The sequence below is a fragment of the Chiroxiphia lanceolata genome, chromosome 6 (genome assembly GCF_009829145.1).
Source record: "Chiroxiphia lanceolata isolate bChiLan1 chromosome 6, bChiLan1.pri, whole genome shotgun sequence".
Lineage (NCBI taxonomy): Eukaryota > Metazoa > Chordata > Aves > Passeriformes > Pipridae > Chiroxiphia > Chiroxiphia lanceolata.
The window spans coordinates 54,546,645-54,565,707 of record NC_045642.1 but is presented as its reverse complement, the minus strand read 5'-3'; the positions used below and the strand labels follow the sequence as shown (position 1 = coordinate 54,565,707).

The 19,063-nt window shown below is 37.3% G+C and overlaps 1 protein-coding gene across 5 annotated transcripts in view; it reads right to left on the bottom strand.

Annotated features, from left to right (window-relative positions):
* The window catches only part of TRAF3 (TNF receptor associated factor 3), a 70,380-nt gene that overhangs the window by 10,941 nt on the left and 40,376 nt on the right, over positions 1-19,063 (bottom strand). For 4 of the 5 annotated variants that reach the window (XM_032691033.1, XM_032691034.1, XM_032691035.1 and 1 more), the window contains 6 exons: positions 18,350-18,454; positions 17,297-17,464; positions 12,426-12,506; positions 9,651-9,725; positions 7,779-7,871; positions 3,174-3,314 (listed from right to left, as the gene is read on the bottom strand). In XM_032691033.1, the coding sequence (XP_032546924.1) occupies positions 3,174-3,314; positions 7,779-7,871; positions 9,651-9,725; positions 12,426-12,506; positions 17,297-17,464; positions 18,350-18,454 (663 nt within the window). The remainder of the gene's footprint in view (positions 1-3,173; positions 3,315-7,778; positions 7,872-9,650; positions 9,726-12,425; positions 12,507-17,296; positions 17,465-18,349; positions 18,455-19,063) is intronic. The other variant, XM_032691037.1, reaches the window with a different exon arrangement.

Sequence of the window (19,063 nt, the reverse complement as noted above, 5' to 3'; positions counted from 1 at the left end):
AAAAGATATGGCCCTTAGTTCACAGTTAACATTCAAAAGTAAACTCAAAATATGCCCAAGACTGATCTTTCCCCTTTACTCACACCAAATATGATCTCCCCAAGGCAAGAACAATAACATGGCTGTGGGTTTGTACAGTGCCTCACACAGAGGTGTTCTGATTTCCGGCTGGAACCTCTGTGCACTACCACAGCATCAAACAAAATGAACAGACACACTTTTACAGGACCTGGCAAAGTGCTAAACATGCAGAAGAACTGTAAGCTATCTTTCTTTTGGGAGAAGTTTACTAAAAGTTGTTATTAGGGACCAACTTCTCGCCATTCACCTGTGTGCAACATTCTACCTTTATACATGCACAAGGAATTCTGGTTTAGTTGCTTCTACTTCACTCTGGCAGATGTGTAGTATTTTATCTCCTGTACCTTGAATGAGAATTCAAGAAATACAATATATTCAGATATAAGACTTCTATTTTATTTTTAAAAAGCAGTGGCATCTCTACCTTTTCACCCTACAGGGAGTCAATCTCCCTCATACTGGGAGATACTGATGTACTAAATCTGAATTTAATGCAGCAGTGGAGATTTTCACTCTAATTATTCCATTAGAAAGCACACAGATGTCTCACACTGTACTCATAAATTTTCAAGTACATATCAATTTTCTGCATGCACTTTTTATTCTAGCAACTGACCTCTCCAGATCATCAATCCCGAGTTATGTGCCTGGCAAACCATCAAGGGCTCCTCTTGATGTTGATTTTCATCTAGGTTTTGTTTGGTATTTCTGATTAACAACTTCCAGAATTTTAGCACTATTATTACTAAAAAAATTTAGAAAATGTCATGAGGAACTAAAGAGTTATATTTGCAGTTGTCTTCCTCCTAATGGACCTTTCCATTGCAATTGATAGAGCAAAACTGTAAAGCTAAAAAACAGACTAGAAAAGGTGCTACTTGACTTAGAAAACAAATCATATGTCCTTCTTAGAAAACAAATCATATGTCCTTCTCCTTTGAAGGAACATGTTACTGATCAAGTCATTTTATGTTCATAAGGTCACTGTTTCTGTTGTCTTTCAGTATCTCATGCCCACACTCAGCTTAAGACTTGGCTTACTAATGTGATTCCATACACTCATAAGAAAGACTCAGTATTGCATCTGAAATTTCCCTTTCACATGACAGAAGTCATAAAAGTATCAAATACCCTTGGTAAAAACACTTTCCCTAGAGATCAGCATATAGAAAATTAATCTGAAAACAAAACATCAAGGCTGAGGTTCCTGCCAGTGACCAGACACCCTTGATGCATTAACACTGGTTTTGTCAGATGCCTCCCAGTGCAGATGGTGCCAGCTGTGCTCAGTGACACTGCTGCTCCCCAGCTAAAAAAGGCTACATGACACCTAATACTGAAACTGTACTAGAAATTCCTAGCATGCATAGGTCTTGGGGGACTAAGCAAATATGCCTTGCCCAGACCTGAACTGGTTAGTTCAGTATCTGTGGCTCTTGTGTAACCATGGTTGCTCAATGCAACCCAGGAAAAGAATGGCTCACAACAGGTAACTAATTCCCTCCACTCCTGGTAGGCAATAGAAGGAGGCTAATTGTGTTGTACAGGGAAAAACAAAATCGGGGTGTGTTTCCAGGATACCCTTAAAAAACCTGACTGAACTGGGAAATTCCACTAAGTGAAAGGAATCAGGTTGAAACAGCCTTGAAATACAGTTTGGCTTAAAATAACTGAATTGAAATAGCTGGCAAAAGGAAGTAAAGATGAGGATGGGGGGAAAAAAAAAAAAAAAAAGAGAAAAAAAAGAGCAAAACACATCCTCTCCAGTACTTATTACCACCAAAAAGCCACCTGTTGGAATGTGCTGCTTTGTAGTGGGTTTTTTTGTAAACAAATCATTTGAAAATTGATTTTGCCAACACTTACAGCTCGAGGAAATCAAAGGTATTGCAATCTGTTATTTCAGACAATAATGAAAAACTCTGCTCTATGTTTCTTCCATTTCTACTCTCATCACTGGCCATTGAGACAGCACGTGTAAAAACTCCAGGCTTACAAATTAACTTACCTGCTGGTAGATTCAATCAGCAATATCAGTACATACAAGGATTGGCTTCCCAGTGTCAGAATGCAATATTGTAACCCATATCCCATCAATGGATAAGTAACAATGACTAAGGCAGCATAAATTGGTTACTACGTGCGCAGGTCATGGAAAGAAGTACATGCTATGAGGAGAAACGCTGCAGTTGCCAAAACTGAAAGTTTCCTTATAAATCATCATTGAGGGTCTCCAGGCTCTGAGCTCCTGAACGTGCTACCCCTTTGAATTTTAGGCATATTTTCTACCAGCAGACATACTACAGTAACATGTAAATTATACCTCCACAGTTGCTTGCTAAATATCTCCTGAGGTTTCCCTAATTGTGGTTGGTATCGTGCAAGCTAACACAAATTCCCAGCACCCACATTCGAAGTCAGCTCTGAATACAAAGCAAAGAATTTCAGCTTGGGCTAAGCACCAATGCCAGAGCATCCAGAGGATTTCTAGTTTGATGCTGGCTTGTGGCCAGGTCATTCAGATTACAGAATAAGAAACTCAGACCTACTGGCAAAGGAATAATTAGATACATTTTCCTCAGAAGGACAACAGAAACACGGATTTTAAAAAAGTGTATTCAAATGCATTATGCTACGTTTGAATTAAATCACACCAGATTGATCTCACTCATGATTCATATTTTTTTTAAAATACCAGCAAGTAGAAAAGAAAGATACATTATCCATGACAGTTTTAAGGTGCTAATCTTGTCCTCCAGTTTGACAGTAGTTCCTCGAACAGGCTTTTTTTTTAGAAGTTAAAAAAATAATTATGGTTATTCTTCAGAGAAAATTTCTATTTTGTTTTCAGTCTTTTCCCTTTTTAAACAAGGTTCTTCGTTTTAACATAGGCTAGGTAATTGCAGTGTTTTAGTGAAGTATCTTACTTTATTAAACACAACAAACCAGAAAAAAAAAAATCAGAATGGCTTTGTAGTGAAGTAAACTCTCTCCCCCCCTTTTTAATTAGACCACCTCACTTCAAAAGTGTAAAGGCACAGAACAGAAGCTACTACCATTTCTGTTTAATGGGGAGATTCTAAATTTCTTACCTGTAAATGAAGTATTTTAGATTCATTATTCCGCAGCATTTCCTTCTGTCTTTCAATTTCTATTTCAAAGCTACAAATCTGATTATGTAAAGTTTGTATACTCTTGTTCTTTTCCAAACTTTCATTCTGGAGCAAGGCCACCTGGAAAAAATTCTAGAATTACTCCTGCCAAAGTTTGTTAAAATACCTATAACTTCATTAGTTTAAAACTATCTTAAACACATGAAAGGGATGAGATCCTAATAAAATCTCTCTCCATATCTTGCAAATAAATAAATAAAACCCAACCTTCTGATAGCTATTTTTGCACTTCCACAGTATGGTACTGGTATAACTTCAGCTTATGAAAGTGCAGATAGGACATAAAAACAGCAAAAGAACTTGTGTCTAAACGTAAAATTTTCTTTATGTTATTTAATAGCTTGGTTTCCTGGTTTCCACCAACTGACTTGGGAGTTGCTTGGAGTTTGGAAGAAACAACCTAATTCGCTCTAGATCAGTGCTAAGAACTCGAGGCCTGCACAGAAGGGACACCAGAGAGAAGCTGAGCACCTGAAAAGATAGCTGGGGAGGGAACATTAATCTTCCCACCTACTCCCATCTATCCTGATCTACAGCAAATTTAAGGAAGAACCTCATCTGCAGGGGATTGGCTTGGTTTAAAAGAATGTGATGGTGATGAAAACTCTCAAAATGAGTGAATACAGAAGGGATCCATGCATTCAAAGGAAAATCCAAAGGTGCCTACTAGTAGAAAAGAACAAAGAACTACAGGCTGCAAATTATATTCTCTCTCTGTATTGACATTTTATTAATTTATTCATTAGTGACTCATTCTGCTTTTAAAACATGAGCCTTGTTAAAGGAATATCATATGATTTATCTCCTTGGGGATGAAAGTAATACAGTAAATGTTTTCCATCACACATATTTTCCGTGCTTGTTCATTAATGTGGTTTGGAGAAGGGGGCTGCTTTGTGGTGGTGGGTTGCTTTTTTGAAAAAATCTAATTTGTCCCCAGGCAAGATTATTCAGCAGCAAAAGCGTAGGAAACAAACACTTGGCACAAGGTGATTTTAGACACGCCCTGACTAGTTCCACAGACAGATCTTTATTTGGATACAAAGCAGCACCATTTTAGACCCAGGAAACTCTCGATCAATGTTTCACGTTAAGACCAATTACTTGGATCCTTCATGTTCTCAAAAGATCTACACCATGGCCCCTGACAGAGGTGCTAGTTTGAGGTCAAGCCATCTTTACCTCTGATGCGGGTGCCACTGCAAAATTCCATCGCTCTACCCTCTAATCAGACATGGCCATCAAATCTCTTATGTGTCACTGCATTCCTAGCAGAATCTAACCTGTTAGAAAAGGTAAATAATTTCAATCTCTAAACTAGCCTAAACTAGACAAAGGACTGTCAAAGTCCACAGGCATTCAGCAGGTTCATCAGACAGGGGTCCAAAAATACAGATACCATAACATATGTGTGGGTATCTACTTTCCAGTACAGTGCAGTATGTGTGCACATACACACACATTGGTTCTGCATTTTATATATGGAGAAACTGTCAGAAGAAACCCAACTGAAATGAGACAAGGCTAATTTTGCCATGCAGAAAGAGAAGCAATACTGAGGCTGAAGGAATGCATGCCTAGGTACTACAGAAGATTTTCAAGAACAAGTTTAAAATTAAACTAGTACCTCTGCCTCCCAGGTATTTCAGATCTGCTGGGCAGACACTTCATTTTTTTTTGCATCCTCCATTTCCTTAATGAATCAGAGTTCTTTAGTTAACTGTGATCTTTACATCCCCCTTTTCTCACTCTTTCCTCCCCAGGCCTCCCAATCACAAGGCAGTTACGCTCTGGGTCACTAAGCATTACATTTCCATTTTTGTACAAGTTATAAAATGTGGACCTGTCTTGTACTGAGATTTTCCACACAGTTTTACAGAACACAGAAAAGGAGAATTATGCCCTACAGTCCTTAATCATACAGAACTGTCATTGCTAAGTCAGCAATTGTAGTTTGGCAGTAATTTGTGAATAAAGGAAAATATTTTACTCTAAATAGTTTCCTAACTAGAACTTTGGCATAAGTCTGTGGAACTTCAGTTAAAAAAAGGGTAAAGAAAACAGCATCTATTTACAAACTGCATCCTTTACTTCTTTGTCATATTTGAAATATTCCTAGAATAAAGTGCTATTATTCAGTTGTTTTTCAAACTAAGCTGTTGCTTATCACTGCTTACTAAAGAATAATGGAAGAAACCTTATGCCACAAGGAACTATATTAAAGCAGGTCCCATATTTAAGCCTCATATTAAAAAAGAAAAAACAGTTTATACCAGTTTTCATTAAGAATGTGATGAAGCCACAAAATTACGTTCAACTGATTATTTCCACAAGACTGTGGGGGTTCAGTCTGCAAGCCTACCTCATCACAGAGTGAACAAAGCACCAAATTTTGATTTGCCCCACAAGGTTTTGATTCAAGATTTAACATCTGACCTTCTCTCACTATTCTTTGCCAACAGCACCATTCAATACCAAACTCCTGACTTAGCCAAGCTTTGCAGCTCTGAAGACTTTGAATACTCCACATGCACTGTTAAAGAACATGGTGACTGGGAGAAGGCAACTTCTCCTTTTCCCTCCACACATATCACAGAATACCCCAAATTAAATCTTGATCCTAGAGAACCCAACAAGACTTCCACTGACTTCAGCAGGGCTAAGATTTCTGAGGTACTCATCAGCTAAGTTAACTTTGCACTGTTGTTCTTCAGTGCATTGATTAATAATTTTTTCCTCAAAGAAGAGCACAGTAATGCAGTTACAAATCATTTTGTTACCCTAACCTACAATAAAGTCACTGACATATGACATGTGGTTAGCTATTCTGGTAACTTGGCACTGTCTTGGGATTTCCAGTGATTCAACTCTTTATTATGAATAGGAAGAAGTCTACAAAGCAGGAAGTGAAAAAAAAAGAAAAAATGGACATACAATGATAAGCAGTTATGTCCTAAATGAAAGTTAAAAAAAAGGAAAAATTAAACATAAAAGAGTATTAAAGTATATATTCTCTTTGCTCTGTAAGAGACAAACATAGAACTGCCGGGTATTTTTTAAATGACAAAGCACCTCTCAGGACACTAACAAAAGACAGAACATGATCTATTCTGGAAGTCACAGGGAACGTGGGTTTTTTTCCTATGATGTAAAATAAATTGTATAATTTTAATCAGACTAATGAAAAACGAACTAAGGATATGAGTCTGTATCTGTTAAAACTGAAAAATGTACAGTTCCTACATTAACAAAGTTTCACATGCAAAAGCAAACTTAAATAATATTATGGATCGTCAAACTAAGACCTACCTACACACATAGGAAAATTTTGTCTGAAAAAACCCTACATTAGACCTCTCCCAGGTTCAGTGGTTTCCTTAAGAGTTCAAGTTCCTTCAAGTTGAAAAACAAGCAGTTCAGGGACAAACATGCTGGGGACAAAAAACCGTATTATGCTGTTCTAGTTAACTCCTGCTTTAAAACTACACTTCCTGTGGCGGCAGGACCTTGCTGGAGACCCACACAGAGAGATCACTGTAGCCCAAGGAGGCAATAAGCTTTCTAGACAAGAGTTTGCTAAACTCCAGCTTGTGGTCTGCTGTGAGATGACAGAAATTCTAAGCCACACATATCCTAACTGCCACTGAGCTTACACTGGAATTGCTACGTATTCAACTCATTCCAGAAAAGTCTGAAGGGGCTCCTGACTCTTCTGCCTGCATTAGTAAAATGGTTTGGTAATTCTGGGATCTTTTTTCCCCCCTAAAAATACAGAAACATTATTTTAATGTCTATGTCAAATTTTTTCGAAAAGATTGAAGAAACCCGTGATCTGTTCTGAAGTTTTGTATTTTTAAGTCAAAGCCTTGAATTTTATTTGCAGAACAGGTGGTTAAGTCATCCAAATTATTCACAAGATCATAGCTGAGACTGACTGATATGACTCCCAGCATCTCCCAAATCCCAAACAATTTAAAACCAGGAGTCCCAAGGAAGCACTGCAACATGAACTTCATTCTGGTCTAGCACTAAATCAGACATCATCATGCCCATGAGATACAATATGTTTAATTAACCTTTGCAGGTCATTAAGTTTGGAGAGCTAGAACAAAAATAAATGAAATAACCAGTTTATTACATACTTCTAATAATGTTATTTCTGGAAGGATGCTGAGGTAGCAAAAATACAGCTCATAGTGCTGCCATAGCTTTCTGGACCCTCCATTTTGTAAGAAAGCAGCACAGAGAGGAAATTTAATACTGGACTGTTTATCAATGTGAAGAAAGAGTTTTAATTAAGTTACCAATGAGGAAAATTGTACATGGAGTTGCGAAGCCAAGTTTCTCACAGCATTTTATTATATAACAAAGGTACCAGATGCCAAATGGCTTATAGCTTTTGGAGCCTACTAGTGCTTTAGCTGTACTGCTGAACAGCTGCAAAACAGAAAAAAAGCCCTTCTTCCAGTGCTTTTATATGATTCAAAGAAGTCAATGAAAATTAGAAGTGAGTAGAAGATATACCTTATTTTCTAGAGCATTGCTCCACTCTTTCAATAAGTTAACATGCTGCACTGCTGAGCTGGCTTCATGTGCTTTAATTTGTTGGTTTGTTCCCTGTGACAACAAAGAATTTATACATTTTAGCCAATTCCAGTTCTTTTAAACCTACAAAGAAAGAGTATATCAAGACATCGAACCAACACTACATACTTTGGTTCACTAGTGCATGTTGCAGAACTGTAGAGAGAAGGGAAATCTATTTGGGAACTTACAAAAGTCAGGAATACATTTCATATAGCAAGTGTTTTATACAACTGCCATGTATTTCCATCCAGTGTGCTTGATAACTCAGAGACAATAAAGATGAATGAGAGTTACAAAATGAATTGTATTTTAGAGTCTTCTGTGTAGCTTTGAACTAAATAAAGCACAATAAAACCCCTGAGTCATACAAAATCTAAAACGTCCAATTCCATTAACTGTAATTTAAAACTTCTGTTCTATTTCACGAACAGCTTCATAAGCACTACATTTTCCCCTCAGATGGGTATTGAAGACAAATATTTAAGATAAATTTATCATCACTGGAAACTGCCAGCTTTATAAACTATGTTGAGAGTTATTACAGTGCCTAGTTTGTCATCTCAAGATGTTACCAAGATTGTTCTAAGATATTCAGATATGCTGCCTCTGCACAACCTTATAAATGCTGTTACAAATAACCACTATATAGAAAGTTTACAGAACACACATAGATTATATACAGAGTACATAAGATGCAGACCATATTACTTCATTTGTATCGTGCTGCATTACACCTACTTCAGTAAGTGCTTTGCAATGCAGAGTATATTAGCTTTGATGGTAGATATGCTGCAGAAAGGGTTTCAATGATCCTCAAGGTATGTACTCTATATAAAATACTAAAAATATATATGTGGATATATGTACATATATGCACACATATACATACATAAAATGAATGGGAATACATACGACATAACAGTGGGCAGGGTTAGGCTCTACCACTAAGAGCATTACTGTTAACACTTAAAAAGATGAATGCTCATTGTTTAACAACCTGGAAATACCTGCAGGAAGTAGTCTATTGAGAAGTGTTGCTCCTTACAGTTCTTGTCTCTTTAAATTGTCATGGGCTAAGAAATTAATCACACTATCAGATAAACTCCATTTTTTCCTGTCAGCGGTTTCTGAAATGTCCTGACTAATCTCTTTGTTATATAAGCATTGAAATTCCCCAAGATATATGGTAAGGGAAGGAGAATATTGGAAGAGACTGGAATAATAATACTGAAACTAAACTCTGAGGTTTGGCTTTTTTATTTTTTTTAAATATTGCAGGGATTGCCAGGATTAAAATCCAAGACTTTTTTTAAAAAATAAATTTCATGCTTTGATTATACACCTATGTGCACACAGACATATTAATGCACATAAAAATACGTGTTTTAAGTGTGCTAACCTATGTTTAACCTTCATAAAAATATTAAGACACACAAATGAGAGAAAATATAAACATACTTATCTCAAGAAAATGCTTTCATAGAAACAACTGAAATTGTTAGTCTGTCTTCTGAAGAACTAAAGAGTTTCCTCTTACCCTAAGTTAACAAGTTCTTCAAATGCATGATCTTCCTATTTCAGCAAGATATACCTAATAACTGAACTCCAAAAACCACTGCAGGAATATGTGGGCTTTTCATGTTGTTTATTTTTAAAATGCAAAACCAAACATCTGCTGTATAATCACTTGGTGCAACTGGATGACTTTTTCTTAACCAAAACTACAGAAGTCCAGAACTTGCATGTCAAATAATTAGGTTCTATTTGCAGACTTTCATCAATTGGGAAGTATAATTGTTATATACTGACCTGAAAAGTGCAGCCATAACGCTTAAAACTACAGGTACTTGGGGCATTAATACATTCTGACAAATGTGCATTCAACTGCAATAGGAAAAAAATATGAGTTTTGGCAAAAAGACTTTTGCATGATAATGCTCAAAACATAAAGGGCAGAGGTTATCAGGTTTGTATTGTGTGCCATTTGCAGAACATACAATACACATGTGTATATTTTCTCCAGTCTGATCTCAAATGCAAATTCTCTCTATACACATATGTAAACCACACGCACATGCCAATACAGTATACAGTGTGATACATTTAAAATACAGTGAAACTTCTGCTAAAGACTATTTCAATAGGCAACCCATTTGGAAAAAAAAAAAAAACCAAACAAAAAGAACACGCTACAATTATTTGATTTCATTTGACTTTAGTGAATGACTAATCTTTTCTTGACAAGTGATTTTTTTTTTACTGGTGCTCTGAGCAAGTCTTAAGATCAGTTTCACTGTAGTAAAGTACATTTTTTTTCTAATCCTAATTTCATGAGGAACCAACTTTTCAAAACATAACATGCAATTCTCAGTGCCTAAATTTAACAGTTAAATTACACAAAAAAAAGACTAAACAAGTACTGCATGAAACAGACAAAGTTTTAGAATAGGTACAGTTAAGTAACTTTTAAAAAATGCAGTACACGGGATTAAAACTAATTAGTAAAATGCCTGCATTTTTCACAGATTGAGATTTAGTCCAATATCTTGAGTAATTATGAGCACAGACCACTTTTCATTTAAAAATAAACCAATTCACAGAAGCATATACATATATACAGACAGCAGCCATTGCAGCACAGAGGGCAGCAGCTGGATGCAAACTGCCTAAAAGTTGGAGCAGAGAGACATTTTTGGAAAGGACAGTGCAACAGACACTCTCTTCAAAAACAGGGTCTGCAGTTTGTATTTCCCACAAAGCAGACAGGAGCTAGAGCCTTGCTCCTCAGCTGGCATCACTGTTTCGGGTTTCAAAATCTCATTTGAAATTCCCACACTTTAAGCCCCACGTGACTCAGCTCATCCACCTCCCTGGGAAGAAGTGGTGAATCAACACTGCTTTGAAAATGTAGCTCTGGAACAGACAGGACAGTCTTTAAAATCTGATACCGAGATGCCATCGGTCACTCATCTCTGAGATACACTTGTTATCTTCTAAACACTATCCATAGAAATTCACACCATAGTTTCAAAAGACATGTAGTTTAAAAAAAAAAAAAAAAAGAGAACAAAAAGAAAGAAATGTGTGGTCTAACAGGTTTTGCAAGAATGCCACATTTTCCAACTTCTCAAAACTGTAAGTCTGCCACAGAGTTATGAATTAAACATGAAAATTGTCTTTTATTCTACAGTAAGATATCTGCTTGTACACTACAGAATTTTCTCAAACTGTTAGGCAGGCATTTTCCCATTTTCTGCATTAGATTCATTGTCCCTAACCATGCAGTTAAGTAATATATACATTTTCACAGTATCAGAAAAAAAATTAAGCAACATACAGCAACAGATGATGCAGGGCAAATAGCTGTTTAAAGTTCTGTTTCTACCTACAGTTTCAGAACCCCATTCTAACTGTGTGTGTAAGAACCCAGGCTTTAATGGGTCTGTTCTTACAAGCACTCAGATACACCTCTTCTCAAAGTAACTGTAGAAGTCAAGGTTTAAGAATATGCTAAAGTGCTCCAGAACCAGGATCTAAACTTGGAAGTAAGCACTGGGAGGACTGGTCAGTATGCATATTTTCTCTTTTCTTAGAAGCTCCATTTCTCTTAATAAATACAGTATCTATGATATATTTTGTATTTCATTATCTTGGAAGAGAAGACTGCGTTTGACTTTGGCAGGAGCTTTATGTGCCTTCTGCACTATGCCACAATTAATAATTTACAAGTGCAAGTGAAAAATGGTATGAATCTAACTCAGGAAGTAAGTAGTAGAGAAAAGCTCATCCTTAGATCAGAAACTTTATTTTCCTTAAGTGGGCCTTAGAGAGTGATGAAGACTTCAATAAGCTCTTCCCTATCTTTGGTAAGTTCGTTCTATTTTTAGGAAAAAATTAAGTACATCAATTTCGACAAATGCTACTTCTGTCTTTTCATGTACAAGAACACGGATCTCTTCAAACAAGCCAGGTTTTAATTTTTTTAATCTGGTCTACATACTATTGCAAGCTTCTATACATTAAGAGAAATTTTTATGCATTCTTGCATCTGCTGTTGGAGTACTCAACTCATATTAACCTTTATCTTATACTGTTTCTTTAAGTATCAGTTACTATTTTTTCCCCTAGATTTAACAGATTTAAACATAATTTAAGGTTTTCAATGAAATTACACACTTCTATGATTTTTCTAGTCTTTACTAACTCTTGTCAATGTGCACTGAATTTTAGTTCTCTATTTTTATTTTACTATAAGCTAACTACCCCAAGATGCTGCTCTACGGTGCTAAAATGAGGGAAGGGCAGGGGGAGAGCTAGTAAAAATGAAAGCAGGAAAGACATGCGCTAATCTTGGGCAAGCCAAGTGTAATAATGACTCAAAACTAAGAAACTGTTTATTTTTAAATAGTTTTTCAAGAAATCATTAAAAATATTTGAGCGTTATCACACTTAACTGTGTGGTAGAAAAAGCTTTTCTTTAGATCTCACATTTTAATAAGGAAATGGCTTCTGGCAAAATTCTTGCGAGATCTTACTAAAAAAATTATTCAATTTTTCAGCACAACATTGGGTATGACTTCTTACCTCGCTCCTCATGAGTGTTTTAACACTACATTTATGAGGACATGAAACCATGACACACGGGCAGTCTGTATCTTCATGTTTCTACAAAGGAAAAAGGAAACAAACCACAAATCAGCTTTTACTGTTTAATTAAGAGAGGACTTAATAACAAAGAAAAGCATTCTACAATAATTAAAAGGTCCCACAATATTTTTTTCAATGTTTATCCCAACTGGACTAGACAGAACTGCAATTGCTCAAACATCAGTTTATACTTTTAATAGAGGTGTTGATGTTCTGAAGTGAAAACAAGGGTTTCCTTGTGTTTTACCATGCAAAGCAAATCTATTCACTTACAGTTTTATTGGTTTTATTTTGCACAATGAAACAGTAACAGGAGTCAAGTTTTCTTCCCCAAGAATTACTCACAAAAATGAGCATCTTTAAGAGCAAGCAGAACCCCTACAAATGTCCCTTTTAGTAAGAGTACACAGTGCATGGAACTTCAGAAATGTACATTTCCCACTCTCAGAGAATCTCTTGCCTATGTATGGATATTCCTCTTCCAACTATTTTCTAATTTTGATTCCCAAACACCTGATACTAAGTCTCACTACTATATACCCAAAGTTCAAAGAGATGATGAAATTTTGTGATGATTCTGGGCAGGCATTTTAATCTGAACCCAGATGATGACAGATACTTCAGCATGGCTGTCAAACCCTATCACCATAGGGAGGGAAGAAAGTCAGGCCCAAGATAACAATTTACATTTCCTCTCAGTTTTCTCAACAAAATGAAAAATTCGTTTCTCGTCAAGTGACACATCCCATTCAACTTGAAACACAGTGTTTCATTTCTGGTACCTAGGAACAGCAAAGGAAACAAAGGTCTAGATTTATAAGCCTGTTAGAAAAGGAAGAACAAATTGCATGCCCTTTTTGCCCAGTAACGATGTCTTTTTTTGAAACAAAACCAAGATATAAAGGAGATCTAAGCTCCCAGATGTAAAAGGTCTTGGTTCAGAACTCTGGCATAAGTCTGCCAGTATTTGAAAATATGACCTCCTTGCTTTTAAAACACACCATCAGGCATGCTGTTCTGACACAAGTCTGTCCTGCCATCCTCCCCATCCGCACGCACTCTCTCTGTGTAGCACATGCAGACAGTCACAGCGACAGAGAGCAAGGAACTCTCAGCTGCTCCGTAGCCAGAGAGCCAGGACAGCCTCCCAAAGTGTGGGGGTGAGGAGCTATCTTCATTCCCTCCCCACTAGGATACCCAGCCAGGAGCGATGCCAGTGCCTCTCCTCAGAACACCCTCTGTCAGGGTGACAGTGGTACTCTTCTGATGAGCAGAGACCCAAGGGACCACTCCTGCTCAGGGTCAAGAGCTGGACCTGGGCCCCCTCATTCTGAGCTGTGCTGAAGGGAGACATCAGACAGAACCACGTGGCTCTAAGAGCCTAGTGCCCTGCAAGCTTCTTTAACAATTTATCAACTACAAAACCAGAAAAGTAATACTGCCTTCTAACATTAATTCCCTAACTCTCTTCTTTAACCTACCCAAACTAACTGACAAAAGCTATGACACTGACTTTTGGTTCATGTTACTTCTCAGCATTCTCTCCAGTCCTCACTCCACATCCCAGTTTCATCCCACTGAAACTAAGGGAAGCCTTTCCAATGACTCCAGGATATACCAGAGTAATCCCAGTCCAGTGGCAGAATCCTCTTCCTTACTGACCAGCTAAGTTTACCCAGTCAAGCACACAAAACCAAATGCCAAATCAAGTACAAACCACAGCTGAAGCCACAGGCAGGGCACCCAGCACAAACGAGGGGAAGGCAGGATATTAACACGGCTCCCCGGAAAAGCCAGTGCGACATTAGAAACATGTCTGGCTCCAGCGCAGTGACAAGGGAGCAAGATGACAACGTCTTGTCTCTTCCCCAGTGGCTGTCCCAGTCAGCAAGGTTGTATTTCAGGCCACTGAGCTGAGTCCATATTGCCTTGGCAGGGTCTGCCTGGCACAGCTATTGTGTGGCCAGGCTGGCAGCGAGGAGCCGAGGCACTAAGCAGTGCTGTCCTTCCACATCCATATCACACTACTACTGCCTAAGTATCAATTTTATAGGAGAAGAACTTCCAAGTAGTTTTGTGGATCATACACAGAAAAATGTAGTAATCCAGGCACCTTTCAGGCTACTGATTTCTATTTTAACAATGTGCCAATTCATCTGTCAGGAGTTGTAGGATGGAAAAGGCAGGTTTGTGACAAAAAACCCCACAACTTTTTAGATGGTTTAAACAAAAGACATTAAGAAGCTAACTCAACCAAGTGACCATGCAGGCAAGACAAATGCAATCTAAGAAAGTTCTAGTAACATTGTTAACTTGCTGGAGTCTGCCTCCAACAACGGGGATTTCCTACCGCATGGGTCATGGGATTCTATGAAGACACGAACCACATGTTCTCCAGTAAAATTATTTTGTTTCCATTTGCATACCTTTTTTCTCAGTCTGCTCCTTCTATATCCGTTTTCAGTTCAAGTCACTGAGGCCAGCTTCAGTCATTATTACAGTAGAGAAAATTTTAGGCTACATAAGCTAGAGATGAACTCAAGTTCATCTCTAAAAATCCAGTTTTGTCAACTAGGTGATGAAACTCAAATGAGAAGTCAAAAGAAGCCTTCCAGAACCTAAAGGGGCCTACAGAAAGCCAGAGAGGAACTTTTTACAAGGGCAGGTACTGATAGAACATGGGGGAAGGGCTTTAAGCAGAAAGAGGGCAGGTGTAAATTAGATATTAGGAAGAAGGTCTAGACTGGGAGGGTGGTGAGGCAATGGAGCAGGTTTTCCACAGAAGTTGTGAATGCTCCCTAAAAGTGTCTAAGGCCACACTGGATGGGGCTTTGAGCAACCTGGTCTAATGTAAGGTGTCCCTGCCCATGGCACAGGGGTTGGAACTACATGATCTTTAAGGTCCCTCCCAGCCCAAGTCATTGTGTGATTTTAAGATTCAAATGGAAAGTTTCATTAAGCTTCTGATTCTTATTACTGAAGTACAACGAGGTAACATTTTAATCAGGCTCCAACAAATAAACCATCTGCATTTCTATAACCACTGAACTTTTAAAAATCTAGACAAAACAAAAATCAAAAATAGCAGCCAATTGCTAATCATCTAGTTGCAGAGCTTTCTGCACCCTTAAAGCAGCATAGAAGCAAAAGTGTCCTCCTTTTATGCATGGTGGTACCAAATTAAATACAATAAACAGAGTAACATCTCAACATCAAACTACATTGTTAGCAAACCACTTTGGCTTTCTGCATCAACCAGTCCTATAACCCCTTAAAGCAGCTCAAAATTCTACTTAAGGTTCTGGAGAACAATTACTTTATTTACAAACACTTTTCTGTACTTCAGAGTAATATGCCACTCTTGTTTCCAATATGAGTGTCTGTTTCTCTGTGAATTAAAAATCTTACAGCCTAAAACTTGCCTCAACCTCTCAGTATCTTGAAAGCTACCACTAGTTCAAAGATTTCATAAGTGTTACATCCGTCAACAACTGATAAAAGGGAAAGCTCTTAAACTAAAACAAAGTTCTATGCTCCTCAAAGTATAAGAATTTCAGACTCTCAAAAATTTAATTACATTACTCCTATAAAAAGAAACTGCCTACAAGGAACCTGTGAGCATGTTGCTTAGATATGGAAAACCAGTCTGTAGACATATTTAATACTCACTGATTTTGTCTGTTATGACACTACACATTTTTTAATATCACTCTTTGCCTCACATCAATTCCCAAGCCTAATGATAATTCTGGAAGAACAACATGATTTAACTAAATACACTTTCACCTCTGTATCAGAATGTGCCAGAATAAACACAGTAGAAATTTAATTTTTTCTGTGTATTTTCACATCTCAGTCACCTTATTCTAGGTCATTGCAATTATTAAAGTACCAGCCCCTGCAAGGATGCACTCAAATAACCAAAAGCCAAATCTAAATCAGAACTTGAAGAGATTTATGCCTTTTTGTAACAACATCTCTGAGCAAAGAACACTTCTCATCATTGTGAGTCTTCATCTAACAAACAATACACAAGAACAAAAATGAAATTTTCATCACTCTTACTATACTAAGAAGGTCTGAGATCCAACACCATCAAACTACGGAAACTATAGAGACAGAATTTTTAAGAAGTGTTAAAATTATAGCAAGATAGATTCAGCATAATACCTTTCAATGTGAAATGCCACAAGCAATCAAGTTACAATTCTATGGGTAAAGTAAGCATGACTTTCTCAGCCTCTGCTCTATAATTCTAACTCACAATATGCTGCTTATCAGACAACCTACTCTGATGCCAAGAACAGCAGCAACTCATCCCAGGCCTGTCATGTACCGCTACTGGTTATGCCAAGACACAATTTGTTTTTACATTGTTTCTTCCCTTCCTCTCATAACAGATCACACAGTACCCAAGGTGGATTAGGCAGAAAAATGCTGTTTCTCCTGTCAGTTGCAATGCTTATGCTTTTCCTGCATCTACTACTGCATCTAACTACCTGTTATCATGGTAGTTGCAGTTTTTTATCTAATTTTAAAAAAACTAAAATGCATAGCAAAATTCAGTATCGATATTAGGTAGAGGATTTGATTTTTTTAAAATGCAGTATCTGAACATCAGAATAAAGGAAGTGCTTCCTAGTCAATGCATTCCTGTATTTTGAAAGTCAGCCTATTTTCTCTTTAAACTTATTAATCCTGGCTGAGAGGCCAAAGTTGTTTTGGCAGCTACAGAGAGGGACAAGAAGAGTTATTATTCCACATTAATGTAGGGAACCTTGATCTATATACACAAGAAAATACTGCACCTGCAACATAATCATTGGGACTTGGCTTTTACAGTATTTACAGGTTGTCTCCCGATATTTACAGGTCTTCTCTACATGGTCCGGCAAGTCTTTTCTCAGTATTTTTTCTTTGCAATCAGCACGAGGACACGGGAGTTCTTCAAACTGACAATCAGTTCTCAAATGCATCTGAAAGATAAAAAAAAAAAAAGTCAGTCCAACTAAGTTTTGTACGTGTCTATCCTTTGAAGATATCCAACATTAAATAATTTCAGAACTAAAGGAAGTGAAGTTATTTCGTGCACTGTATCACACAAGAGCAAACACTAACAAATCTACTCAGGAATACATTTCTGACTGTACAGTCCCTTTACTTAGACAGCAGATTTCATTGTATTAGAGAGGTACATGAGCTACTTCTACACTAAAAGCATTCTAACACAGTCCAAAACTCCACACAGGCTATTTAAACAAAAGGTAAGCGTTCTTTTTCAAAGTATATTATTCCACATAAACACAAATGCTGTTTTAAGTGGTTTAGGTACCTGAGTTTACTCATTCAAAGGAAAAACCTACACATCTCCCTGCAAACTGGTGTGTAGCCATACCTTACATCTGTTAATTTACTGGATTACTGCTATGTCATGCCTTCACAGAAAAAAGCCACCAGTTACTTGCAGAAGTCTGGAGAAGCCAAAGGTTTAATTTCATGCATAAACCACCACTTCCATGAGAGGATTAAGACTGGTAAATAAAAATAAAACCACACCAAACCAGAAATCATATTTCTCACATTTGTAAAGTACACATTAAGATCCTTCACAATTTTAGTTCTCCCTCTAGTTCTCGTTTACATTTCCAAGCCTCAGTGTCATGCAATCACGATTTTTTACAATTCCTTACAGCTCATCAAAAAACCAAGTTTCAAAGTAGATTAACTCTATTATGACATTTATAAATTAAATTAACCACTAGCATGAGCAAGTCAACAAATTGACTGGGATTTTAATTTGCAAGGTTTTTCCCCTTATGCTTTAACTCAAAAGGAAGCTTACGATTTTTAGATTAACTTACCAGTAATTGACCCAAAGATAGTTGTTCCTTACAGCCCTTGTTTTCATTTCTGCAGTATATCTGAAGGGCAAGTAGTTCTCTCCTGCAACAATTATCCTTAAATACCTGAAAAATCAAAAATCACTTTATTGTAGAAACTGAGAACCACTCAAGGATACACAAGTTCAAAAAAAGTGGAGGCCATGCAATTTGGCTACAGCAGTGTCATTTAATTCCAGCTTTATGTGCCAGAAATAAAATCCTGCCATTCAATTTCTCTTGAATGTGCACAGCAGTGAGGTTCCCCCACTATGAAGCAGCCCAGTGAAACGGAATATTTTTACAGGTAGTCTACTACTGTTTCACTTTTACTGTAAATGCAATAAAGGGAAAGGTACAAGAAAGGACTAAATTTGTTGCTATTTGCTCGCCAATAACAGGCCTGCATAAGGTAGAACTCTCTACGTTGTTTGGGAAACTGTTGTATTAGGCACAATTCCATAAGACAAAAGAGACTCAAAGTGCAGTGGTTCAGAGGGCAAGGATTTCAGGGAAGGTGGTCCCAAAATGACTAGAGCGTTTAGCTGGAACACTTGTTTACACTTCATTAGTAACACATAATTACAGATATTTTCTAAGGTCTTGGACTGGAGGAGGTTTATTATTTCACAGCTAAGCAGGCTTTAACTATCTCTCAATTTTCATGTTTCTAAGCACTTTCAGCATCTTTTGCCT